At 42.7% G+C, this 25,147-nt stretch overlaps 1 protein-coding gene across 2 annotated transcripts in view; it reads left to right on the forward strand.

Moving 5' to 3' along the window:
• The first annotated feature begins 1,938 nt into the window (after nucleotides 1–1,938).
• Nucleotides 1,939–25,147, forward strand: part of TMC3 (transmembrane channel like 3) — a 54,499-nt gene continuing 31,290 nt past the window's right edge. Inside the window, exons 1-8 of one of the 2 annotated variants that reach the window (XM_081550371.1) lie at nucleotides 1,939–2,027; nucleotides 3,917–4,063; nucleotides 9,585–9,660; nucleotides 13,309–13,390; nucleotides 19,087–19,193; nucleotides 20,352–20,450; nucleotides 20,553–20,695; nucleotides 24,392–24,539. In XM_081550371.1, coding sequence (XP_081406497.1) covers nucleotides 1,939–2,027; nucleotides 3,917–4,063; nucleotides 9,585–9,660; nucleotides 13,309–13,390; nucleotides 19,087–19,193; nucleotides 20,352–20,450; nucleotides 20,553–20,695; nucleotides 24,392–24,539 — 891 coding nt within the window. Of the gene's footprint in view, nucleotides 2,028–3,669; nucleotides 4,064–9,584; nucleotides 9,661–13,308; nucleotides 13,391–19,086; nucleotides 19,194–20,351; nucleotides 20,451–20,552; nucleotides 20,696–24,391; nucleotides 24,540–25,147 lie in introns of those variants that run through there. The other variant, XM_081550372.1, reaches the window with a different exon arrangement.

Here is a 25,147-nt window from a genome sequence, read left to right on the forward strand (position 1 = left end):
TGCTCTTTCCTTCTCCAGGGGATCTTCCCAACCCAAGAATCGAACCTGCATCTCTTATGTCTCCTGCAGTGGTAGGCAGGTTCTCTACCACTAACATCACCTGGGAAGCCACTCTTTTGATAGTTAACTTTTTTTTGACTGTACCGCATGGCATGTGGGATCTAGTTCCTCAACCTGGGATCAAACCTGCGTCCCCTGCTTTGGAAGAATGGAGTCTTAACCACTGGACCACCAGGGAAGTCCCCTCTAGTTACTTTAAAATGGTGTAGGGGGGAAATGTACAGATAAAAATCAAGCAAATGTGACAAAATGTTAGTAATTGGTGGGTCTAGGTTATAAGTATACAGTACTTGTATGCTTTGTATTGTTCTATCAACATTTCTGTAGGTTTGACTTTTTTCAAAACATAAAAATAAAGCTGAGAATAGTGGTAGTGGTAAAGAGTGGTAATTAGTGGTAAAATAGAGCTAGTGATATTATTAAAAAGCAAAGACATTACTTTGCCAACAAAGGTCCATCTAGTCAAGGCTATGGTTTGTCCAGTGGTCATGTATGGATGTGAGAGTTGGACTATAAAGAAAACTGAGTGCCGAAGAATTGATGCTTTTGAACTGTGGTGTTGGAGAAGACTCTTGAGAGTCCTTTGGACTGCAAGGAGATCCAACCAGTCCATCCTAAAGGAGATCAGTCCTGGGTGTTCATTGGAAGGACTGATATTGAAGCTGAAGCTCCAATACTTTGGCCACCTCATGCGAAGAGCTGACTCATTGGAAAAGACCCTGATGCTGGGAAAGATTGAGGGCAGGAGGAGAAGGGGATGATGGAGGATGAGATAGCTGGATGGCATCACCGACTCGATGGACATGGGTTTGGGTGGACTCAGGGAGCTGATGATGGACAGGGAGACCTGGCGTGCTGCGGTTCATGGGGTCGCAAAGAGTCGGACACGACTGAGCGACTGAATTGAATTGAACTGAGAGCTAGTGGTAATGAACCTGCCTGTCAATGCAGGAGACATAAGAAACACGGGTTCAATCTCTGGGGGAAGATGCCCTGGAGGAGGGTATGGCAACCCACTCCAGTATTCTTTCCTGGAGAATCCCATGGACAGAGAAGCCTGGCAGGCTACCATCCACAGGGTCACAAAGAATCACAAGGGACTGAAGTGACAGCGCACACAACGAGGGAGGGGGCGTGGTTGACTGTTGCAAAGTCTTGGTGTAGGAGTCCTTTGTTCCCACAGCTGTCCACATAGATCAGGTATTCCTATAGATCTCCAACAGGAAAAACTGTTCTCTATTCTGCAACTTTTCGTCTCTATATGAATGGAGAAGTGTTACACCCTTAAAGCTCAGAGCCTTGAGAATGGGCTCTCCCGCGTATTTCAAGCTATAGACAACATTCTTAACTCAACACAATAGAATACAAAGGTTAAAGTAAAAGAAACAGATCTAATATGGAGTCAGATTTATTCTTCCCTATTACATGGACACAGACAAGATTCATACTGTCTCTAAACTTCTTTCTTGATAATTAAAAAAACCAAACAAACAAGCTATGCCTTGCATCCTCCCTAAATATTTTCTGAACACCAGTCATGGCAACAGATATAAAGTGCTTTGCAAACAGCAGAGCCCTTCCTGGCACAAGGGGTCACCCATGTGATTATTTGGGCAGCACCAAGTGGTCCTAGATCACCTGGCCAAGCCTCTTGCCTTTGGCTGTCTTGACTCCAGCCAATCTCTGCTGCTACAGCCACCTTAACATGCATATGCATGAGTGGCTTCCTGGCTTCTTCTCTGCTCAGAGCATCACTGCAGACGCACAGTCCTGCTCCTGAGAACTGGAGGGCAGAGCAACTCGCACAGCAGACTCCCGCCTGCCTGCTTCTCAGCGCCCTGCCCACCCCTCCTGATCCCTGGCAGCCAGCTGGCTCCCATGAAACCACCGAAGGCATCCCAGCGTTTTAGAAGCATCCGGAGAAACGCCAACCAGCACTACTTCTATCAGGAGTCCCTGCTGCTCAGGTGAGCTGTCCCTCCCCTCCACTGAGCCCTGAAGGCAGGTGTGTGAGGAGGGAAGGCCTGGGTCCCCCTTGCCTGCATCTCTCCAGAGGACCAAAGTGCCCCTCTTCCTGGGTTCTCCTTCAGAATAAGCTCAGAAACTCCTTTATCCAGGTCCTTATCCGTCAAGGGAGGCAACCTCAGCCATGTGCACAGAGGGTAGTGTCTACATTCTTCTGATCAGCATCGAAAAGCTTACACGCCAACCTGCCTTTATTGCTGGCCAAACCCACAGATGTGCTTTATCTGTTTTCTCTTCTCTTTACTCCATCAGCAATAGCAAGAGAGAGCAGACGATACATCTGTCATAATAAATGAGGTGTCTGTTGGAATATAGACTGGTTAGAAGTGGGGGAGTGTTACTTGAATTTGTTAAACATTTACAAAAGTATATTAAAACCTCTGTAAATCGGAGAAGCTGAAGAAAATTCTCCTTGGAGTAAGTAAAACCAATCTGAATTAGGAAAAACAAAGGAATTATTTCCCCTTATTTTAAAGTGCTTCCTTGAAGAAATAGCCATAGCACAATACCCTTTATCCCCTCCTGAAAAGTTGCTTTAGGGTACACATGTCCTTTTGAATTAAGCACAGGAAGCTCAGCTTAGGTGCTCTGTGATGACCTTGAAGGGTGAACAGGCTGGTGGGCGGGGGGAGGTCCAAGGGGGAGGGGATATATGTTATACTTTGAGCTGATTCACTTCATTGTACAGCAGAAACTGCTACGGAGTCCAAGCTGACTCTGCTTGCCCAACGACAGGCCAATGAATCTGAGAGGAGGGTTGAGGCAAGGAACAGATTTTAATTGGGGAGCCAGCTGTCGGAGAAGATGGCAGGCTAGCGCCTCAAAATAACCATCTTGTTAGCGCTTGGTTGCCAGGTTCTTTCCTTGATCAGAGATGGGGGGAAGTGAAACAAAGTAAAAAGACTTCAATCCTTACAAATGTTCTCTAGAATGGCAGGCCTCTGGCAGGGGGATGTGATAGTTTCATCTCCTTGCAATCCTACACTGGTGGGCCGCTCAGATTATCTCCCTGAGGCAGGCCATTATGTATGTTTAATAACAAAAAAGGGTTAAAGTCACAGAAGCAGTTCCAACATAAATTCAAAATTAAACTTCCCCAGTTACAAAACTAACACAACATTGTAAAGCAATTATATTCCAATAGATAAAAAATAATATGTAGCATTACAGAAAAAAATTTGCATTAGAATTAGTGTATTCATTTTCACTGGGAATAAATGTTGCTACACATTGGAAAGTTGTTCTCCTTAGAGAGTAACTAATACCCTGAAATATTTGCCCGTGTAAATTTGTTTAGCTAATTTGTTAATAGAAATGGCTGCCTGTTTCCCATCGTTATCTCAGATTTCAAATGAATCCAAGCAGGAGTGTGGAGTGGGGGGAATCTCTAGATGAGATAGTTTGGTTTTTATTTATTTTACATCCAGAGTTAGGGGGCAGGAGGAGTCCTTCCTTTAAAATTAAGCTGATTATTTCAGTTAGCCTGTAAAAGAAATTGTTTTGTCACCAAAGATGCTGCTCTTCAGGAATTCTACATAACTACTCTCGTGGTTCCTTTTATGACAGCTTCTGATAGCATCCTTTATCCTTCGAAGCCTCTGTCTTTCACTGACCCATCAAAGTTCTAGAACCCAGTGAATGTGTTCCAGTGGCTGCTAACACTACTGGATTCTCTCTCCAATGCCCCAGATCCCTCTCCTCTTCTCCCACACACACCAGCTTCATACAGATGACCCCCAGAGAGCAAGAGGCTGAACTTACCCAGGGCAAGATCTTGGCCGGAAGTAATTCTACTAATCCGATTTCTTCCTTAATGCCATGATCCATTCAGCAACTTGGAGGACAGCTTTACTGCAGATGAAACGGGGGACAGCCATGATCCAGAACAAATCTTCCAGAACATACAGTTCCAGAAAGATCTCATGGCAAACATTCGCTGTCGACCCTGGACAATGGGACAGAAGCTGAGGGCGCTGAGGTAAGGTCCCCGACAGCATCGATTGATTATTGCAAGTACGTGTGTGCTAATCTGCTTCAGTCCTGTTTAACTTTGCAACCACAAGGACTGTAGCCTGCCAGGCTCCTCTGTCCATGGGATTCTCCAGGCAAGAATACTGGAGAGGGTTGCCAAGGCCTTCTCCAGAAATCAACTCTACTTCAAAAAACCACAAAAAGTCATGTAGGGACTTCACTGGTGGTCCAGTGGTTGGGACTTTGCCTTTCAATGCAGAGGCTGTGGGTTCCTTCCCTGGTCAAGGAGCTAGGATCCCATTGCCTTGGGGCCAAAAAAAAAAAAAAACCAAAACATAAAACAGAAGCAATATTGTAACATATTAATAGTCCTTAAAAATGGTCCACATCAAAAAAAATCTTTAAAAAAAAGTCATGTATTCTGTCAGAATTTTGAAAAGCATACAGAAACTCTAATGATTAATGATTATCTGAACTGTAAGAGGGTGAGTCTTTTTTAACCTGCAGGCTGAGCAAAGCAAATGATAACTTTTCAGTCAGAATTCAAGGAATGAACCAGGCCATCCTCCATTAAGTGTAGCCAGGGCTCTGAGACACCGCTACCAGGGAGGCCCAGGCCAGCCATCAAGCTCTTGGAGAACAGCTTGCCCTTCAAGACCTGCATTTGTCATCCCCTGTCACCTGTCTCCTCCCTGTCACCTGTCTCCTCCCAGTCACCTTGAGAAACTACTGGAGCAATGCTCCAGTAATTGGACCCGTGGAGACTCACCAGGTCTGTGGAAGGCAGAGAGCAGTGGACCCTGACTGCTCTGGGCTCAAGGGAGTGTTGCTGATGCAGAGAAAGCAGGGAACTCCAACCTTGGGTCTGGTGCTACAGCCACCTGTCTGGGAGGACAGAGCACGTATCTGTTACCTGTAGAGAGGCCGGTCTGTGACGGGGCCTGGGTTAGGAACTGTCCCCACTGCTGTTATTGACCAGGGTTCTTGGCATCCTTCAGTTCAGTTCAGTTCAGTCACTCAGTCGTGTTCGACTCTTTGTGACCCCATGGACCGTAGCATGCCAGGACTCCCTGTCCATCACCAACTCCTGGAATTTACCCAAACTCATGTCCACTGAGTTGGTGATGCCATCCAGCCATCTCATCCTCTGTCGTCCCCTTCTCCTACTGCCCCCAATCCTTCCCAGCATTAGGATCTTTTCCAATGAGTCAGCTCTTCCCATCAGGTGGCCAAAATATCGGAGTTTCAGCTTCAACATCAGTCCTTCCAATGAACACTCAGGACTGATCTCCTTTAGGATGGACTGGTTGGAACTCCTTGCAGTCCAAGGGACTCTCAAGAGTCTTCTCCAACACCACAGTTCAAAAGCATCAATTCTTCAGCACCTAGCTTTCTTTATAGTCCAACTCTCACATCCATACATGACTACTGGAAAAACCATAGCCTTGACTAGACGGACCTTTGTTGGCAAAGTAATGTCTCTGCTTTTTAATATGCTGTCTAGGTTGGTCATAACTTTCCTTCCAAGGAGCAAGAGTCTTTTAATTTCATGGCTTCAGTCACCATCTGCAGTGATTTTGGAGCCCTCAAAAATGAAGTCTGCCACTGTTTCCACTGTTTCCCCATATATTTGCCATGAAGTGATGGGAGTGGATGCCATGATCTTAGTTTTCTGAATGTTGAGTTTGAAGCCAACTTTTTCACTCTCCTCTTTCACTTTCATCAAGAGGCTCTTTAGTTGTTCTTCACTTTCTGCCATAAGGGTGCTGTCATCTGTATCTCTGAGGTTATTGATGTTTCTCCCAGAAATCTTGATTCCAACTTGTACTTCATCCAGTCCAGTGTTTCTCACGATGTACTCTGCATATAAGTTAAATAAGCAGGGTGACAACATATAGCCTTGACTTACTCCTTTTCATATTTGGAACCAGTCTTTTGTTCCATGTCCAGTTCTAACTGTTGCTTCCTGACCTGCATATAGATTTCTCAAGAGGCAGGTCAGGTGGTCTGGTATTCCCATCTCTTTAAGAATTTACCACAGTTTATTGTGATCCACACAGCCAAAGGCTTTGGCATAGTCAATAAAGCAGAAATAGATGTTTTCCTGAAACTCTCTTGCTTTTTGGATGACCCAATGGATGTTAACAATTTGACCTCTGGTTCCTCTGCCTTTTCTAAAACCAGCTTGAACATCTGGAAGTTCATGGGTCACGTATTGCTGAAGCCTAGCTTGGAGAATTTTGAGCTTAACTTTACTAGTGTGTGAGAGGAGTGCAATTGTGCGGTGGTTGGAACATTCTTTGGCACTGCTTTTCTTTGGGATTGGAATGAAAACTGAACTTTTCCAGACCTGTCACCACTGCTGAGTTTTCCAAATATGCTGGCATAGTGAGTGGAGCACTTTCACAGCATCATCTTTGAGGATTTGAAATAGCTCAACTGGAATTTCATCACCTCCACTAGCTTTGTTCATAGTGATGCTTCCTAAGGCCCACATTAATGACTAATGACTCCCTAAAGACTTCACATTCCAGGATGTCTGGCTCTAGATGAATGATCACACCATCGTGATTATCTGGGTATTGAAGATCTTTTTTGTACAGTTCTTCTGTGTATTCTTGCCACCTCTTCTTAATATCTTCTGCTTCTGTTAGGTCCATACTATTTCTGTCCTTTATTGTGCCCATCTTTGCATGAAATGTTCCCTTGGTATCTCTAATTTTCTTGAAGAGATCTCTAGTCTTTCCTGTTCTATTGTTTTCCTCTATTTCTTTGCACTGATCACTGAGGAAGGCTTTCTTATCTCTCTTTCCTATTCTTTGGAACTTTGCGTTCAAATGGGTACAGCTTTCCTTTTCTCCTTTGCTTTTCGCTTCTCTTCTTTTCAAAGCTATTTGTAAGGCATCCTCAGACAGCCATTTTGCTTTTCTGCATTTCTTTTTCTTGGGGACGGTCTTGATCCCTGTTTCCTGTACAATGTCACGAATCTCCGTCCATAGTTCATCAGGCACTCTGTCTATCAGATCTAATCCCTTAAATCTATTTCTTACTTCCACTGCATAATCGCAAAGGATTTGATTTAGGTCATACCTGAATGGTCTAGTGGTTTTCCCTACTTTCTTCAATTTAAGTCTGAATTTGGCAATAAAGAGTTCATGATCTGAGCCACAGTCAGCTCCCGGTCTTGTTTTTGCTGACTGTATAGAGCTTCTCCATCTTTGGCTGCAAAAAATATAATCAACCTGATTCGGTGTTGGCCATCTGGTGATGTCCATGTGTAGAGCCTTCTCTTGCGTTGTTGGAAGAGGGTGTTTGCTATGACCAGTGTGTTCTCTTGACAAAACTCTATTAATTTTTGCCCTGCTTCATTCTGTATTCCAAGGCCAAATTTACCTGTTACTCCAGGTGTTTCTTAACTTCCTACTTTTGCATTCTAGTCCCCTATAATGAAAAGGACATCTTTTTTTGGGTGGTAATTCTAAAAGGTCTTGTAGGTCTTCATAGAACTGTTCAGTTTCTTCAGCATGACTGGTCAGGGCATAGACTTGGATTAACCTGATATTGAATGGTTTGCCTTGGAAACAAACAGATCATTCTGTCAGTTTTGAGACTGCACCCAAGTACTGCATTTTGGACTCTTGTTGACTATGATGACTACTCCATTTCTTCTAAGGGATTCTTGCCCACAGTAGTAGATATAATGGTCATCTGAGTTAAATTCACCATTCCAGTCCATTTTAGTTTGCTGATTCCTAAAATGTTGATGTTCACTCTTGCTATCTCCTGTTTGATCACTTCCATTTGCCTTGATTCATGGACCTAACATTCCAGGTTCCTATGCAATATTGCTCTTTACAGCATCAGACCTTGCTTGTATCACCAGTCACATCCACAACTGGGCGTTGGCCTCCTTAATCAACAGAAATTAATCAGAGGCCAGACAAGAAATTCAGGTGAGGCTTTATGGGGGTCCCTGCTGCAGCAGGGGGGAACAAGAACAGACAATAGTTTCCCTTGTTTGCCAGCTCGTTGAAGCAGGGGAGGGTATAAGTTTGTTCCTTATATGTAGTGAGGGTAGGGTGTGTTCAGGAATCAGGCTGGAGGGGTGGCTTAGGTGGTCTGCCGACCCTGAGGTGGTGCTGTGTGCAGGGGGCATGCACAGTACCCTGATTTTGTTCCTGACTCTTCAGAAGTGACAATTGGGGTTTTGGTCTCATTGTATCTTATTGTCCATAATTTTGCCCCAACTGTGCATGCACGCAGTTATTTTTAGTCCTTTATAGTTTCTTAGTATTTTGTTGCCTGGGAGGTGTGTCCAGGTGCACACACTACAGGAAAGGGTCCCAGGTCCCAGCCTGGCTCACTGCTGCCTCGGCCCCCTACTCAGTCCTTACACACCCACCCTTTCCCATGGCTGCTTCAGGTCTCTGTCATCCTTATTAGCTAAGTGGGCTATTCTGGGGCAACAACTGTATTTTATGCACCTTTGTGTTCCACTGTACTTGACCCAAACAGGTGTGCAGAAAGTCACTTGCATGGAAAAATGTAATGAATGAATTGGGAGAATAGCATTGACATATATACACTACCATGTGTAAAATAGATATCTAGTGGGAAGCTCCACTGCTGTAACACAGAGCTCAGCTGGGTGCTCTGTGATGACCTAGAGGGGTCTAATGGGGGTGGGGAAGGAGGTATAAGAGGGAAGGGATATATGTATACATACAGCTGATTCACATCATTGAAGAGCAGAAACTAATACAACATCATAAAGCACCTATATCCCAATCAGAAAAGAAAAAATTGGCCTAAAATTTTATAATGAATGAATGAAATGAAATGAATTATTATTTCACTGATATAGGCCCCTGTTTCTGTTGTTGTTGTTCAGTCGCTAAGTCACATTTGACTCTTTGTGACTCATGGACTGAAGCACACCAGGCTCTTCTATCCTCCACTGTCTCCCAGAGTTTGCTCAAACTTATGTCCATTGAATTGGTGATGCCATCTATCCATCTTATCCTCTGCCGCCCTCTTCTCCTTTTGCCTTCTGTCTTTCCTAGCAACAGGGTCTTTTCCAGTGAGTCAGCTCTTCTCACTAGGTGGCCAAAGTATTGGAGCTTCAGCTTCAGTCTTTCCAATGAATATTCAGGTTTATTTCTTTTAGGATTGACTGGTTTGATCTAGGATTGACTGGAAAGATTGAGGGCAGGAGGGAAAAGGGGCGGCAGAGGATGAGATGGTTGGATGGCATCACCAACTCAAGGGATCTGAGTTTGAGCGAACTCCGGGAGATAGTGGAGTACAGGGGAGCCTGGCGTGCTGCAGTCCTTGGGGTCTCAAAGAGTCAGGCACGACTTGGAGACTGAACAACAACTGGTTATCAAAAGTTAGGAAATGCAAGATTTGCATAAGCGCATCTCTTCTCCACTGTTTGGCTATCTATTCCTACTGCACATTCACATACGTTGCCGAGATTACCAGGGTGATAAACTTGTGCTCACCACCATGTTTTTTTCCTCTCTCAGGCGAGCAAAGGACATTGTGCTGAAGTTTGAAGGCCGATTGACCAGGACTCGAGGCTACCAAGCGGCCGGTGCAGAGGTAAAGAGCACACACACGCAGGCAACCCATCCTTTCTCCGGTCCCCCAGCCCAGGCAGCTGTACTTAACCTTGCACTTGCTGTACTATATGGGTTATAAATGTCTGTCATTAATAGTTGTTGAACAGCATGGTGAGCTCGAAGGTCTGAGTTTCCCAAAACTTGCATTTGAAGTCCCAATGACGTTGCTTAACAAATTGTGCGCCCCCAAGGAAGCCCAACTCATCAGAAAAAGGAGATCTTCCCTTGGGAGAAGGATCTGGCCTCTTTCCCAAGTGAAGCCCACTTATGTGTGTGGGTTTTCTTCACTGTATTTCATCTAATGAGAAAGTTGCAGGCATATTCCAATGCTCATTTTATAATACAGTGCCAGATTATTGCTTGTTACTTTTCCCATTCAGTTACTTACAGTTGAAATTTACTATACATTGAAAGTATCTATTTATAAAGACATTCCAATAATTTTCATAAATGCTTCAAAAACAAAGAAAAAAATTATTTCTTCCACTATAATCCTCTACTTTCCATAGTATCTTTTGGCAGGGGATGAAGTATAAAAAAGTAACTTTTACTGCTTTGCTAGTATCTTTCTTTAAACTTCACATTTCAGTCATTGGATATATAATTTTCACATCAGACTAATTATGTTGTTTAGTCACTAACTCACGTCCAACTCTTTGCAACCCCATGGACTGTAGTCACCAGGTTCCTCTGTCCATGGAATTTCCCAGGCAAGAATATTGGAATGGGTTGCCATTTCCTTCTCCAGGGGATCTTCCCAATCCAGGGATTGAACCCATGGTTCCTGCATTGGCAGGTGAATTCTTTACCATCTGAGCCACCAGGGAAGCCTCAGAGTAATTATAGTATACAAATATTTTTGTCTTGATTTTTTTTTTCACTTAACACTGTAACAAGGATTTTTCTCCATGTTGCTATGTTTATTTCTCACCATGTTTTTATACTTATTGTTTTCTATGACTGTAATATTCCATCAGGAAGATGTATGTTAATTTAATTAGTTACTTGCCTGCTGGTGATATTTAAATAGCTTCTAATTTTTCATTAGTGTTAACAGAGCTGCAAAGATTGTCTTTGTACAGATGGCTTTTCCAGTCTTTTAAAAGTCTTTGTCTAGGATACATGTCAAAACTATGACCTCTGTAGAAGAAAGGATGATCCACGTTTTTTGGTTCTTGATAAATATTAATCAATTATTTTCCAAAAGCATTTACCATCCACTATGAAGACAGCAGATTTTTTCATTCTGACACTTTGGTTCTTCCCCTCCTCATTCATAACATCATTCCTCTATCTTTTTTTTTTTTTTCAGGGTTGACTTTATTCATTCCTATATCTCGTATGATAGTGATTAATGACTGTGTGTTTTTTATTGGAATATAATTGTTTTACAATGTTATGTTAGTTTTTCTGTACAACAAAGTGAATCAATTACATATGTACATACACCCCCTCCCACCCACCCTCATCCCTCCTCTCTAGGTCATCACAGAGCACCAGGTTGAACTCCCTGTACTATACAACATCTTCTCAGTAGCTATCTATTTTATACATGGTAGTATATATATATATATATATCAATCCCAATCTCCCAGTTTGTCCCACCCACATGTCCCTTCTCTACAAGTATGTCTATATTTCTGTCTGGGAAATAGGTTCATCTGTACCATTTTTCTAGATTCCGTGCATATGCATTAGTATGTGATATTTATTTTTCTCTTTCTGACTTCAGTTCAGTTGCTTAGATGTGTCCGACCCTTTGTGACCCATGGACTGTAGCATGGCAGGCCTCCCTGTCCATCACCAACTCCCGGAATTTACCCAAACTCATGTCTATCAAGTCGGTGATGCCATCCTCTGTCTTCCCCTTCTCCTCCTGCCTTCAATCTTTCCCAGCATCAGGGTCTTTTCAAATGAGTCAGCTCTTCACATCAGGTGACCAAAGTATTAGAGTTTCAGCTTCAGCATCAGTCCTTCCAGTGAATATTCAGAACGGATTTCCTTTAAGATTGACTGATTGGATCTCCTTGCAGTCCAAGGGACTCTCAAGAGTCTTCTCCAATACCACAGTTCAAAAGCATCAATTCTTTGGCACCCAGCTTTCTTTATAATCCAACTCTCACATCCATACATGACCACTGGAAAAACCATAGCTTTGAGTAGGCAGACCTTTGTTGGCAAAGTAATATCTCTGCTTTTTAATATGCTGTCTAGGTTGGTCATAGCTTTTCTTCCAAGGAGCAAGTGTCTTTTAATTTCATGCCTGCAGTCACCATCTGCAGTGATTTTGGAGCTAAAAAGATAAAGTCTCTCACTGTTTCCATTGTTTCCCTATCTATTTGCCATGAAGTGATGGGACCAGATGCCATGATCTTAGTTTTCTGAATGTTGAGTTTGAATCCAACTTTTTCATTCTCTTCTCTCACTTTCATCAAGAGGCTCTTTAGTTCTTTGCTGTCTGCTATAAGGGTGGTGTCATCTGCATAGAGGTTATGATATTTCTCCCGGCAATCTTGATTCCAGCTTGTGGTTCATCCACCCCAGCATTTCTCATGATGTACTCTGCATATAAGTTAAATAAGCAGAGTGACAAAATACAGCCTTGACGTACTTTCTTTCTGACTTACTTCACTCTATATGACAGACTTAAGGTCCAGGCACATCTCTCCAAATGACCCAGTTTTGTTCCTTTTTATGGCTGGGTAATATTCCATCTTACATACATTAATGTACATTGTGTATACATTACATTTAGAATTAAATCCAGACTCCTTCCTCTGACCCACAAGATCAGCCATTACCTACCTTTTTGACCTCATCTCATTCCTTTCTCCTTATTCTTTTCTGTAAAATGCCCAGCTCATGCTAACCCACAGGCCTCTCCTGTCTATTCTCCCTTTCTAGGTAGCTCCTCTAAGGACTTACTAGTTTTTGAACTATTGATTAATTTTCATCCACATCTCAGCTCAAGTATGACCTCCCCAGATAGACCTTCCTTGACCCTTTGTTTCAAAGAGCTATCCCCCAGTTCTAATGAGTTGAATTCTTTGTTGTTTCCTCCCCTCTACGTGGATGCAAACTCCACACCAGCTGATACCTCACATGTCTTGCTCATGATTTGTATCCGAGGTACTGGAAACACAACATAGGTGCTCAGTACACACTCTGGATGGACAGATTGTTCATAAGCTATAATACATGTTGTTAGTACACGTCTGCTCCTGATGATCTTAAAAGCCTTACCAAATCTCAATAACCCAGGCCTGAAATTAGGACCCATTTCTTCCTTGGTTTTGCTTTATTTTGTGTTCACTTTGCTCTTAAAAGGCTTCCCTGGTGGCTCAGATGGTACAGAGCCTGTCTGCAATGTAGGAGACCTGGGTTTGATTCCTGGGCCAGAATGATCCCCTGGAAAAGGGAATGGCAACCCACTCCAGTAGTCTTGCCTGGAGAATCCCATGGACAGAGGATCCTGGTGGCTACAGTTCACGGGGTTGAAAAGTCGGACACGACTGAGCGACTGAGCACGCCCGCTGGGAGCCTCACCCTCATGTAGGACCTGGGCTCCCCACAGTCACTGCCGCCCTCATGAATGTCAAGTCCTCTAACCCTGCTCCCTTTTCTCTAGCTGTGGCGGAAGTTTGCTCGTTTGGCCTGTAACTTTGTGGTCATCTTCATCCCCTGGGAAATGAGGATAAAGAAAATCGAAAGTAAGTGCTGGCACTTGGAGGAGTGGGGTGGGAGGCAGTGCTGGTGGCCAGCCAGCAGTGAGGTCTGAGATGGGTCTGGGGCGAACTGGTTCTTACACTGGGCAGTCAGGGCCCTTGTACACACAGTGCTTACTGAGGCTGCCCAGGGGTCTGTGGAGGTGGGAGACAGAGTGTTTGTCTGTCTCTACCACCTCCCAGGATTAAAAACAGCCCCACATTCCGCTGGGGCTCTGCCAGTTTTCTGTCAGTTCTTGCCTTAGACACGATATAAACCCAGAAACGATAGAGCAGGAAAACTGTTAGATGAATAAAAGGACAACAAGGGCGATTGCAAAACAAAATGCAAAGATTAGCATTTTGAGAGAGGTGACTGTACTCATTTAGAAAAATACACCCCCCCCAATTAAATCAATCATAGTAACATTTGAAAGCACACACACAGGGGGACTTCCCTGGTGGTTCAGTGGTTAAGAACTTAACACTCCCAGCACAGGGGTCATGGGTTTGATCCCTGCTCGGGAACTAAGATCCCAAATGCTGCACAGCACAGATGAAATAAATAAATGTTTAAAAGAATAAAAACACACACAGTACAAACACACAAATGCAACACACAGGAATAAATATAACTAGAAGTCTGAAATAAAGAAAACTGTAAAATTTGATCACGAGGTATTTAAAACGTTTTGTGAAGAGACATAGAATGATTTAATATTTGGGAGGTGTTGATTTTCTCAATATCAATTCATAAGTTTTAATGCAATTTCAATAAAATTACAACACAGTGTAATATGGAAAAAAAACTAATTGAAAACTTTTTTAAAAGGAAAAACTCAAATGAACTTGTATAACCAAAATATTAAATAAAATATGTTATAAAAACTACAGGAATTGAAACATGTAGCATAGAGCCATAATTGATGCTGAAACAATTGATTCAACTGTTTTAAAGAATAACCTAGATCTTTCACTTTAAAGCGCCATTAGGTCAGTTCAGATGCTCAGTAGTGTTTGACTCTTTGCCACCCCATGGACTGCAGCACGCCAGGCCTCTATGTCCATCACCAACTCCCAGAGCTTTCTCAAACTCACGTCCATCAAGTCGGTGATGCCATCCAACCTTCTCATCCTCTGTGGTCCCCTTCTCCTCCTGCCTTCAATCTTTCCCAGCATCAGGGTCTTTTCAAATGAGTCAGTTCTTCACATCATATGGCCAAATTATTGGAGTTTCAGCTTCAGCATCAGTCCTTCCAATGAACACTCAGGACTGATCTCCTTTAGGATGGACTGGCTGGATCTTCTTGCAGTCCAAAGGACTCTCAAGAGTCTTCTCCAACACCACAGTTCAAAAGCATCAATTCTTCAGCACCCAGCTTTCTTTATAGTCCAACTCTCACATCCATACATGATTACTGGAAAAACCATAGTTTTGACTAGATGGACCTTTGTTGGTAAAGTAATGTGCTGCTCTTTAATATGCTGTCTAGGTTGGTCATAGCTTTTTTTCCAAAGAGCAAGCGTCTTTTAATTTCATGGCTGCAGTCACCATCTGTAGTGATTTGGAGCCCCCCAAAATAAAGTTTCTCACTGTTTCCATTGTTTCCCCATCTATTTGCCCTGAAGTGATGGGACCAGATGCCATGATCTTAGTTTTCTGAATGTTGAGTTTGAAGCCAACTTTTTCACTCTCCTCTTTCACTTTCATCAAGAAACTCTAGTTCTTTGCTTTCTGCTATAAAGGTGGTGTCATCTGCATATCTAAGGTTATTGATATTTCTCCCAGTAATCTTGATTGCAGTTTGTGCTTCATCCAGCCTGGCATTTCGCATGATGTACTCTGCATATAAGTTAAATAAGCAGGGTGACAATATACAGCCTTGACTTACTCCTTTCCCTATTTGGAACCAGTCTGTTTTTCCATATCCAGTTCTAACTGTTTCTTCTTGACTTGCATACAGATTTCTCAGGAGTCATACCAGGTGGTCTGGTGTTCCCATCTCTTGAAGAATTTTCCACAGTTTTTTGTGATCCACACAGTCAAAGGCTTTGGTGTAGTCAATAAAGCAGAAGTAGAAGTTTTTCTAGAACTCTTGCCTTTTTGATGATCCAACGGGTGTTGGCAATTTGATCTCTGTTTCCTCTGCCTTTTCTAAATCCAGCTTGAACATCTGGAAGTTCATGGTTCATGTACTGTTGAAGCCTGGCTTGGAGAATTTTGAGCATTACTTTGCTAGTGAGTGAGATGAGTGCAGTTCTGCGGTAGTCTGAACATTCTTTGGCATTGCCTTTCTTTGGTATTGGAATGAAAACTGAACTTTTCCAGTCCTGTGGCCACTGCTGAGTTTTCCAAATTTGCTGGCATAGTGAGTGCAACACTTTCACAGCATCATCTTTTAGGATCTGAAATAGCTCAACTGGAATTCCATCACCTCCACTAGCTTTGTTCATAGTGATGCTTCCTAAGGCCCACTTGACTTTGCATTCCAGGATATCTGGCTCTAGGTGAGCGATCATACCATCATGATTATCTGGGTCATAAAGATCTTTTTTTGTGTAGTTCTTCTGTGTATTCTTGCCACCTCTTGTTAATATCTTCTGCTTCTGTTAAGTCCATACCATTTCTGTCCTTTATCGAGCCCATCTTTGCATGAAATGTTCCCTTGGTATCTCTAATTTTCTTGAAGAGATCTCTAGTCTTTCCCATTCTATTGTTTTCCTCTATTTCTTTGCATTGATCACTGAGGAAAGCTTTCTTATCTCTCTTGGCTCTTCTTTGGAACTCTGCATTTAAATGGGTATATCTTTCCTTTTCTCCTTTGCCTTTTGCTTGTCTTCTTTTCACAGCTATTTATAAGGCTTCCTCAGACAACCTTTTTGCCTTTTTGTATTTGTTTTTCTTGGGGATGGTCTTGATCACTGTCTCCTGTACAATGTCACGAACCTCCATCCGTAGTTCTTCATGCACTCTATCAAACCTAACCCCTTGGATCTATTTGTCACTTCCACTGTATAATCGTAAGGGATTTGATTTAAATAGGAAACCATGAGGGAATAAAAAGAAATACAAGTAATGTGATGTCAGAATGTAATGTGATGTCAGAATGGAAGCCTGTCAAATTCTGAAGGTAAAAAAGGAATCACCCAGGAAAGTACTGTTATATTTAACTACATATAAAAGAAATTTTATGTACATAAAAAATAAGGGTTAAAAGTTAGATGACAAATTGAGGAGGGGAAAAGCATTTTTAACATTTAAGTGATATTAATCCCTTTCATACCAGCAGTAGAAATGTCAATTGGGATGTTATTTCTAGGGGAAAGTGGTAATTTGAACCAAAAATCTTCAAAATGTTTATACCGTTTGATAGAACCCTTCCATTCCCTAACAACCAGAGAAAACAGCAGCTACAACAAAATCAAACACACTTGGTTCCCTGCCCAGATCCCTTTACTTGTCTGGTCCACCCTTTTTCAGCTGTTCCGTGTGCTGGCTGCTATGTCTTCTGGCCGCTCCCTTCTCTTGAGTATTAGTCTTGGCCCACATTATTCCAGACCTTGGGCACACATCACCTGCTCCCCCAGCCCCACTGGAGAGCCTACAGGCGATGACTAAGGGGTATTCAAGTTTACCTTCTTGTTCAAAGTGGAACCAACACTATGATGCAAGCATCTGTTAATTTCATGGCTGCAGTCACTATCTGCAGTGATTTTGGCGCCCCCAAAAATAAAGTCTGACACTGTTTCCACTGTTTCCCCATCTATTTGCCATGAAGTGATGGAACCAGATGCTATGATCTTAGTTTTCTGAATGTTGAGTTTTAAGCCAATTTTTTCACCCTCCTGCTTTCACTTTTATCAAGAGGCTCTTTAGTTCTTTTTCTGCCATAAGGGTGGTGTCATCTGCATATCTGAAGTTATTGATATTTTTCCCGGTAATCTTGACTCCAGTTTGTGCTTCAACCAGCCCAGCATTTCACATGATATACTCTGCATATAAGTTAAATAAGCAGAGTGACAATATACGGCCTTGATGTACTCCTTTCCCGATTTGGAGCCAGTCTATTGTTCCATGACCAGTTCTAACTGTTGCTTCCTGACCTGCATGCAAATTTCTCAGGAGGCAGGTCAGGTGGTCTGGTATTTCCATCTCTTTAATAATTTTCCACAGTTTTTTGTAATCTGCACAGTCAAAGGCCTTGGTGCAGTCAATAAAGCAGAAGTAGATGTTTTTCTGGAACTCTCTTGCTTTTTTGATGATCCAGCGGATGTTGGCAATTTGATCTCTGGTTCCTCCAGCTTTTCTAAATCCAGCTTGAACATCTGGAAGTTCATGGTTCATGTACTGTTGAAGCCTGGGTTGGAGAATTTTGAGCACTACTTTGCTAGCATGTGTGATGAGTGAAATTGTGCGGTAGTTTGAACATTCTTTGGCATTGTCTTTCTTTGGGGTATATATCATGTTAGCTGAACCCTTTTCTCAGGCTCTGCTTGTCTGAAATCTGACCTTAGAAACTGATTTCTGCAGAATCATTTATGCTAGCAAATACTCTTCCTAGTGAAAAGTTAGAAACTTCCAAAGAGTCAAGGAGTGGGGTTTAAGTTAAATAAATTATATAAAACTCATTGGATGGAACAATAAAATTCATTTTATAGGGAAACATTTCACATGACAAAATGTTCATAATAGATTGTTAACCCTAGATGAGTAGAGACATGACAGTTTTATACCAAAAAATACACATATAGGATGACAATGGATGGTTCCACTAAAAATTTACCAGAAAGTAATTCTAGTAGTGATTTTAATTTAGTAGCCTTGGAGTAGGTGACTTTTTTGGCTTTCTTTGTGATGCTTTGTGTTTTCCTACTTATTATGAAACATAAGCTGGATTTGAAATAAAATTTCAAGATGCTACTTTACCAAAGTATGATACAAGTCCACCTGCTCCAGAAAGTCATTACAAGTGTCACTTATATCCCCATCCAACTTCCTCTAAGCCCCCTTGTTTTCTCAATACAAATTTGTTTTTATTTATTTTTTGGCCACACTGCGGGGCACGTGGGATCCTCAGTTCCAGGACCAGGGAGTGGTCCACCTGCCATCTGCCACCTTCCACTGTGCCACCTGCAGTGGAAGCAGGGAGTCTTAACCACTAGACCACCAAGGAAATCACAGAAATTTGTTTTTAAATACCCTTTTTATTTTAGAATAAGGTTAGATGTATGGAAAAGTGTCAAAAAGTATTCTTAAAACCCCTTGACCACTTTCCCCTAATGTTAACATCTAACACACTATTATTTCTTTTGAACTTAAAAGACAAAAAAATCCTTATAATATCCTTGGAATTTTTCAAACTATGCAAAATGAAAAAGAAATCTTTTAAATCCTCAAAAAAGGCTGATATTTCTGAGCATAGGTGAAATGTAAATCTGATAAAAAGCATTTTAGATCCATATGACATTAGGGAAAGTATGACATTAGGGATTAAGAATGTATGTGTGTAACTGGTAGATATTAAGGAATGTGTTAATCCTTCTGAATGACCATCATGGGTCAACACCCTGACGGGGACATTATGGCATTCTCCGTCTATGTCCTCCTAATATAAGAAAAAAAATCAGTGTTGCTTTACAGAGAACTTCTTGCACTGGGAGGATTTTCTTTAAGCTGTGCTCCTTACCTTATCTTTCTTTAGGTCATTTTGGATCTGGTGTTGCCTCTTATTTCATATTCTTGAGATGGTTATTTGGAATCAACATTGTGCTCACGATTATGACAGGTGCTTTTATTGTTCTTCCAGAGGTAAGAACTATATCAGTAGAGTTTAAAAGTGCTGTTTGTTATAAAGAAGAGATGTTTAGAGCTATAGCATAAGACAGACACCCTCATTATCCTTGTGGGAAGGATAATCTGTGTGTCCAAACAGGGCTTGGTGAACTTTTTTCAGTAAAGGGCCAGATAGTAAATATTTCAGTCTTTGTGGGCTGTAGGGTTCCTGTCACAGTTTCTTAAATCTGCCACATCATACAAAAGTGACTAATAAGCCCTAGGTCACTAGTAAGTGTGGCTGCATTCTCGTAAAATTTTATTTATGAGTGCTGAGTCACTCAATCATGTCTGACTCTTTGCGACCCCATGGATTGTAGCCCCCAGACGCCTCTGTCCATGGGATTCTCCAGGCAAGAATACTGGAGTGGGGGGCCATTCCCTTCTGCAGGGGATCTTCCCAACCTAGGGATTGAACCCAGGTCTCCTGTATAGCAGACAGATTCTTTACCATTTGAGCCACCTGGGAAGCAATTTTGGATTTTTTCCCAACCATTTAAAAATGTGCAATGGTCTCCCCAGGTGGTTCAGTGGTAAAGAATCCAACTGTCGAGCAGGAGATGTGGGGTTGACCCCTGGGTTGGGAAGATCCTCCAGAGAAGAAAATGGCAACCTACTCCAGCATTCTTGCCTGGGAAATCCCATGGGCAGAGGAGCCTGGGGGTCTATAGTCCATGGGGTTGAAAAGAGTTGGATAAGACTTAGCCACTAAACCACCACTACTCAAACCTCCCTTAGCTCTTGGGCCACACAAAAGGAAGTGTTAGGCTAGATTTGGCTTATGGGCTAGTGTGCAGACATTGTGTTAAAGTAAAATCCATTTCTCAATTAAACTTTATCTTTGCAAAGCAAATGGGACCATTTCCTATGCCATTACAGAAACCCAGTGGCTTCAATCATCCTCCCTTAGAAGCCACGTACAGCCTAGAGAGCACGCTCAGACTGGCCCCAATCAGGCAAATGAAAGTCTGGCCACTCGTGATGAATTCCTCATCAACAAGTATCAAGCAGAATCCACCTCCTAAGAGTCTTGTAGGTGCAGCATCTTCACAGGTGCATGGAGATCAGTGGCCCCTTTTCTTCCGGTCCCTTCCCACCCAGAGGACTGCATGATTGCCTTTCCTCTGTCACCAGCTCATTGCAGGCCAACCGTTTGGAAGCACAGCCAGCAAGACCATCCCCAAGGAGCATATTGCATCTGCCCAAGATCTGGACACCGTTTGGTCCCTGGGGGTGAGGTTCAGGCCTGGCCACGCTCTTGTCTCGAGGTGGGAGGGGGTTGTGAGTGTTCTAGAACCTGGGAGTCAGAAGTGACACAGAGTGCTCTCTCTGCAGGGTTACCTCCAGTACTCAGTCCTCTTCTATGGCTACTACGGCAGGGAGAGACGGATTGGGAGAGCTGGCTACCGGCTGCCTTTGGCCTATTTCCTGGTGGGGATGGCGGTGTTTGCTTACAGCTTCATCATCCTCTTAAAAAAGTATGTCCGTTCAGTTCCTCAAAATCTATGCCAAAATGCTGTGGGTGATCTCATTTCATCTTGTCAATAACCCTGAAAAGTCAGGGCATACATCTGCCCACGTTACAGATTAAGTGTGGCGTCCTTGCTCAGTCATATCTGACTCTGCAACAACTGTATGACCTGTAGCCCACCATGTTACTCTATCCATGTAATTTTCCAGGCACGAATGGAGTGGGTAGCCATTCCGTCCTCCAGGGGATCTTTCCAATCCAAGGATTAAACCTGTGCCTCCTGCATTGGCATGCGGATTCTTTACCACTAGTGCCACCAGGGAAGCTCTGATCCTGTGTACACACCAGCTTGTCTTCATCACACTGCCCCTTGTGTCATCATAGCAAAGTGCAGGTAGAAGGGATTAGGACAAAAAAAGATAAAACCGTCATCATCATCATTATTATCAAGCAGACAAAACCTAGGGAGATGCACAGTGACTTGAGGACCTTAAGAGTTCACACAAAAATGGGTACATGTATATGTATGACTGAGTCCCTTCACTCTGCACCTGAAACTATCACAACATTATTAATCTGCTATCAGTTCAGTTGATGTCCAAGTCTTTTCAACCCTATGGACTGTGCCATACCGGGCTTCCCCGTCCATCACCAACTCCCAGAGCTTGCTCAAACTCATGTCCATCGAGTTAGTGATTCCATCCAACCACCTCATCCTCTGTCGTCCTCTTCTCCTCCTGCCTTCAATCTTTCCCAGCATCAGGGTCTTTTCCAATGAGTCAGTTCTTTGCATCAGGTGGCCAAAGTATTGGAGTTTCAGCTTTAGCATCAGTCCTTCCAGTGAATATTCAGGACTGATTTCCTTTGGGATTGACTGGTTTGATCTTCTTGCCGTCCAAAACCCCAATAAGAAATTAAAAAATTAAGAAAAACAGGAACATGATAAAAATCAGCCAATAAGAATATTATTGAAATATGTTTATTGCTATGTAAGGTTATGTTTATAATTATGGTTATAATTAAATTGTTATATAACAGAAAAAACAGCAGGTGGTGCTAGCGGTAAAGAATCTGCCTGCCAGTGCAAAAGAAGCAGGAGATGTGGGTTCTGTCTCTGGGCTGGGAAGATCCACTGGAGAAGGAAATGGAAGCCCACTCCAGTATTCTTGCCTGGATAAATTCTATGGGTAAAAGAACCTAGTGGGCTATAGTCCATGGGGCTGCAGAGAGTCAGACACAACTGAGTGACTGAGCATACATACTCACACGCAGGGAGATGCAGAGTAACTTGAGGACCGAAAGTTCACAGGAAGCTTTCCAGCTTAGCCTCTGGTGGGCCTCAAGACCCCACCTACAACACGAACCCTTTGCTGGATGTTGGAGTTTAAGAGACAAATTGCTATCAACTCTGGAGCAGGAAACAGATAGACAGAGAGAGAAAACTTCTAAGAGGAGAGATGCTCCAGAGCAGCTGACTTTTTTGGCACTGGGGACCAGTTTCACGGAAGACCATTTTTCCATGGACAGGGTAGGGGATGGTTTTGGGATAATTCAAGCGCATTACATTTATCGTGCATTTTATTTCTATTGTTATTACATTGTGATATGAAATAATTATACACCTCACCATAATGCACACTCTGGGAGCCCTGAGCTAGTTTTCCTACAACTAGATGGTCCCATCTGGGGGTGATGAGAGAGGGATGGGGAGTGGCTGAAGTACAGATGAAGCTTCATTTGCTGCCCTGTGCAGCCTGGTTCCTAACAGGCCATGGACTAGTACTGGTGCATGGCCCAGGGGTTGGGGACCGCTAGCCTGAAGGACGGGAGGACTTTCTCCTGAGGACAGAATCGTGACTCCTGCCTTAACATCTAATGCAAAGTCCTGTATAAGAGATATCTGACAGGCTCCCACTTGGTGGGGTAGTTGCTTCATTGGGCAGGGGCTCCAAGGAGAACTGATTCAGTTCAAAGTAAAGAAGTTTGTTTCACAATCACAGCTGCACAAGTGCAGTGAGTACACACACCTACAGGGATCTCCTGACCACCAGTGATGGGAGAGCTTATGCAATGGACTCACCCAAGAATTTGCCGTTTTTACACTGTTGAAAGTGGGTGGTTGAGGACACAAGCCACAAGCGGGGCTGAACCCAGCCAGGGCTATGCCTGTCCACACATAGATGGGGCTCCTTGCTCTGCATGGACTCGCAGCAGCCTCCGGTGGCTGAGCCTGCTCCCGACACTGTTCTTGCATGACCCTCTCTGGTCTTTTTGAAAAAATTTTAATTAGTGTTTAGTTGACTTTTCAGTATTGTGTAAGTTTAAGGTGTACAGCAAAGTGAATCAGTTATACCTATATATGTGCGCTCATGTGCTCAGTCGCTCAGTCCTGTCCAATTCTCTAAGACCCTATAGACTGTACCCCACCAGGCTCCTCTCTCCATGGAATTCTCCAGGTAAGAATACTGGAGTGGGCTGCCACTTCCTACTCCAGGGGATCTTTCTGACCCAGAGAATGAACCCACATCTCTTGCATCTCCTGCATTGGCAGGTAGATTCTTTACCACTAGCGCCACCTGGGGGAAGCCTACATATACACATGTTCATTCTTAAATTCTTTTCCAATATAGGCCATTATAGAGTATTGAGTAGCATTCCCTGTGGTATGCAGCAGATCCTTATTAATTATCTGTTTTATATATAGCAATATGTTGTGTCAATCCCAACGTTCCAGTTTATCCCTCCCCCACCCTTATCCCACCCCCTAGTAACCATAAGTTTATGTTATACATCTTAACTCTGCTTTGGTTTTATAGGTAAGGTCATTTGTAGACTTTTTGTTTTTTTAAGATTCCACATATAAGTGATATCAGATGATATTTGTCTTTATCTGACCTACTTCAGATTGTATGAGGATCTCTAGTTGCATCCATGTTACTGCAAAAGGCGTTATTATTCTTTTTATGGATGAGTAATACTCCATTGTTTATACACACCACATCTTTTTTTTTTTCTTTTTTTTTTTTTTGGTTCATAGAATGTACCTTTTTAATGGTACATTTATTTCTATAAGGTTTTTTTTTTTTAATTTAATTTTATTTTTTTACAATATTGTAATAGTTTTTGCCATACATGGACATGAATCAGCCATGGGTTTACATGTGTTCCCCTTCCTGGACCCCCCACCCACCTCCCTCCCCATCCCATCCTTCTGGATCATCCCATTGCCCCGGCCCTGAGCCCTTGTCACATGCAACGAACATGGAATGGTGTTCTGTTTCACATATGATAATATACATGTTTCAATGCTATTCTCCCAGAACGTCCCACCCTCACCTTCTCCCTCAGAGTCCATAAAATTGTTCCATGCATCTGTGTCTCTTATTCTGTCTCGCATATAGGGTTATCGTTACCATCTTTCAAATTCCATATATATGCATTAGTATACTGTATTGTTGTTTTTCTTTCTGGCTTACTTCACTCTGTATAATGGGCTCCAGTTTCATCCATCTCAGTAGAACCGATTCAAATGTATTTTTTTTAATGGCTGAGTAATATTATACACACCACATCTTCATCTGTTCCTCTGTTGGTGGATGTTTAGGTTGCTTCCATGTGCTGGCTATTATGAATGGTGCTGCAGTGAACATTTGGGTGCCTGTGTCTTTTTTGAATTATGGTTTCCTCTGATCCTCTTGTGCAGGATGGCTAAGAACTCCCGCACGAGCCTTGCCAGCGCTTCCAATGAAAACTACACCTTCTGCTGGCGGGTGTTCTGCGCTTGGGATTACCTCATTGGAAACCCAGAGGCGGCTGAGAGCAAAACCGCAGCCATCGTGAACAGCATCAGGGTGAGTTAGGGAACCTGTCCAGGCTGCCAGGAGTCAGGGCTCTGCAGACCACAGCCTTTATAGCAAGAGCCACTGGCCCTCTGCTGGGGGTCAGCGTGGTCCCGTTCCCACGGTGCTCACACCAAGGCAGGTACAGTCTCCAACATCACATGACATGATGTGTCCCCCACATGCCCCAAAGAATCCAATGGTGTACAGGAGGAAAACACTGGAACTTTTAAAAAAATTTCATCCTTCTGAAATTTCCAAGTGTGTATCTGTGTTAATTTGCATAATGGATTACTACCATGTTGCATGCATATAACTTGTAAATGAATAAATACATCTATGTGGGAGATAAAATCTCTTAGTATTGACTTAGAAGGTAATACAGTAAAAAGCATTCAGAGACAGAGATCCTGAACAACAACATTACAGCTAAATGGTGCCTGCTTCTGAGAAAAAATGATTTAGATCATTTTGATGATTTTAATAATTTACTTCTCCATTTCTTCTTTCCATTCTCCAGTTGCCTTTTTTAATCTATTATTATACAAAGCTCTGATATTAATAGAGTCTTGTAGAATGAAGTCTAGATGTTGAATTTATGATTAAAAATACTGGACAAG

This window comes from Giraffa tippelskirchi, chromosome 12 (genome assembly GCF_054371585.1).
Source record: "Giraffa tippelskirchi isolate mGirTip1 chromosome 12, T2T-mGirTip1v1.2.pri, whole genome shotgun sequence".
Taxonomy (NCBI): domain Eukaryota; kingdom Metazoa; phylum Chordata; class Mammalia; order Artiodactyla; family Giraffidae; genus Giraffa; species Giraffa tippelskirchi.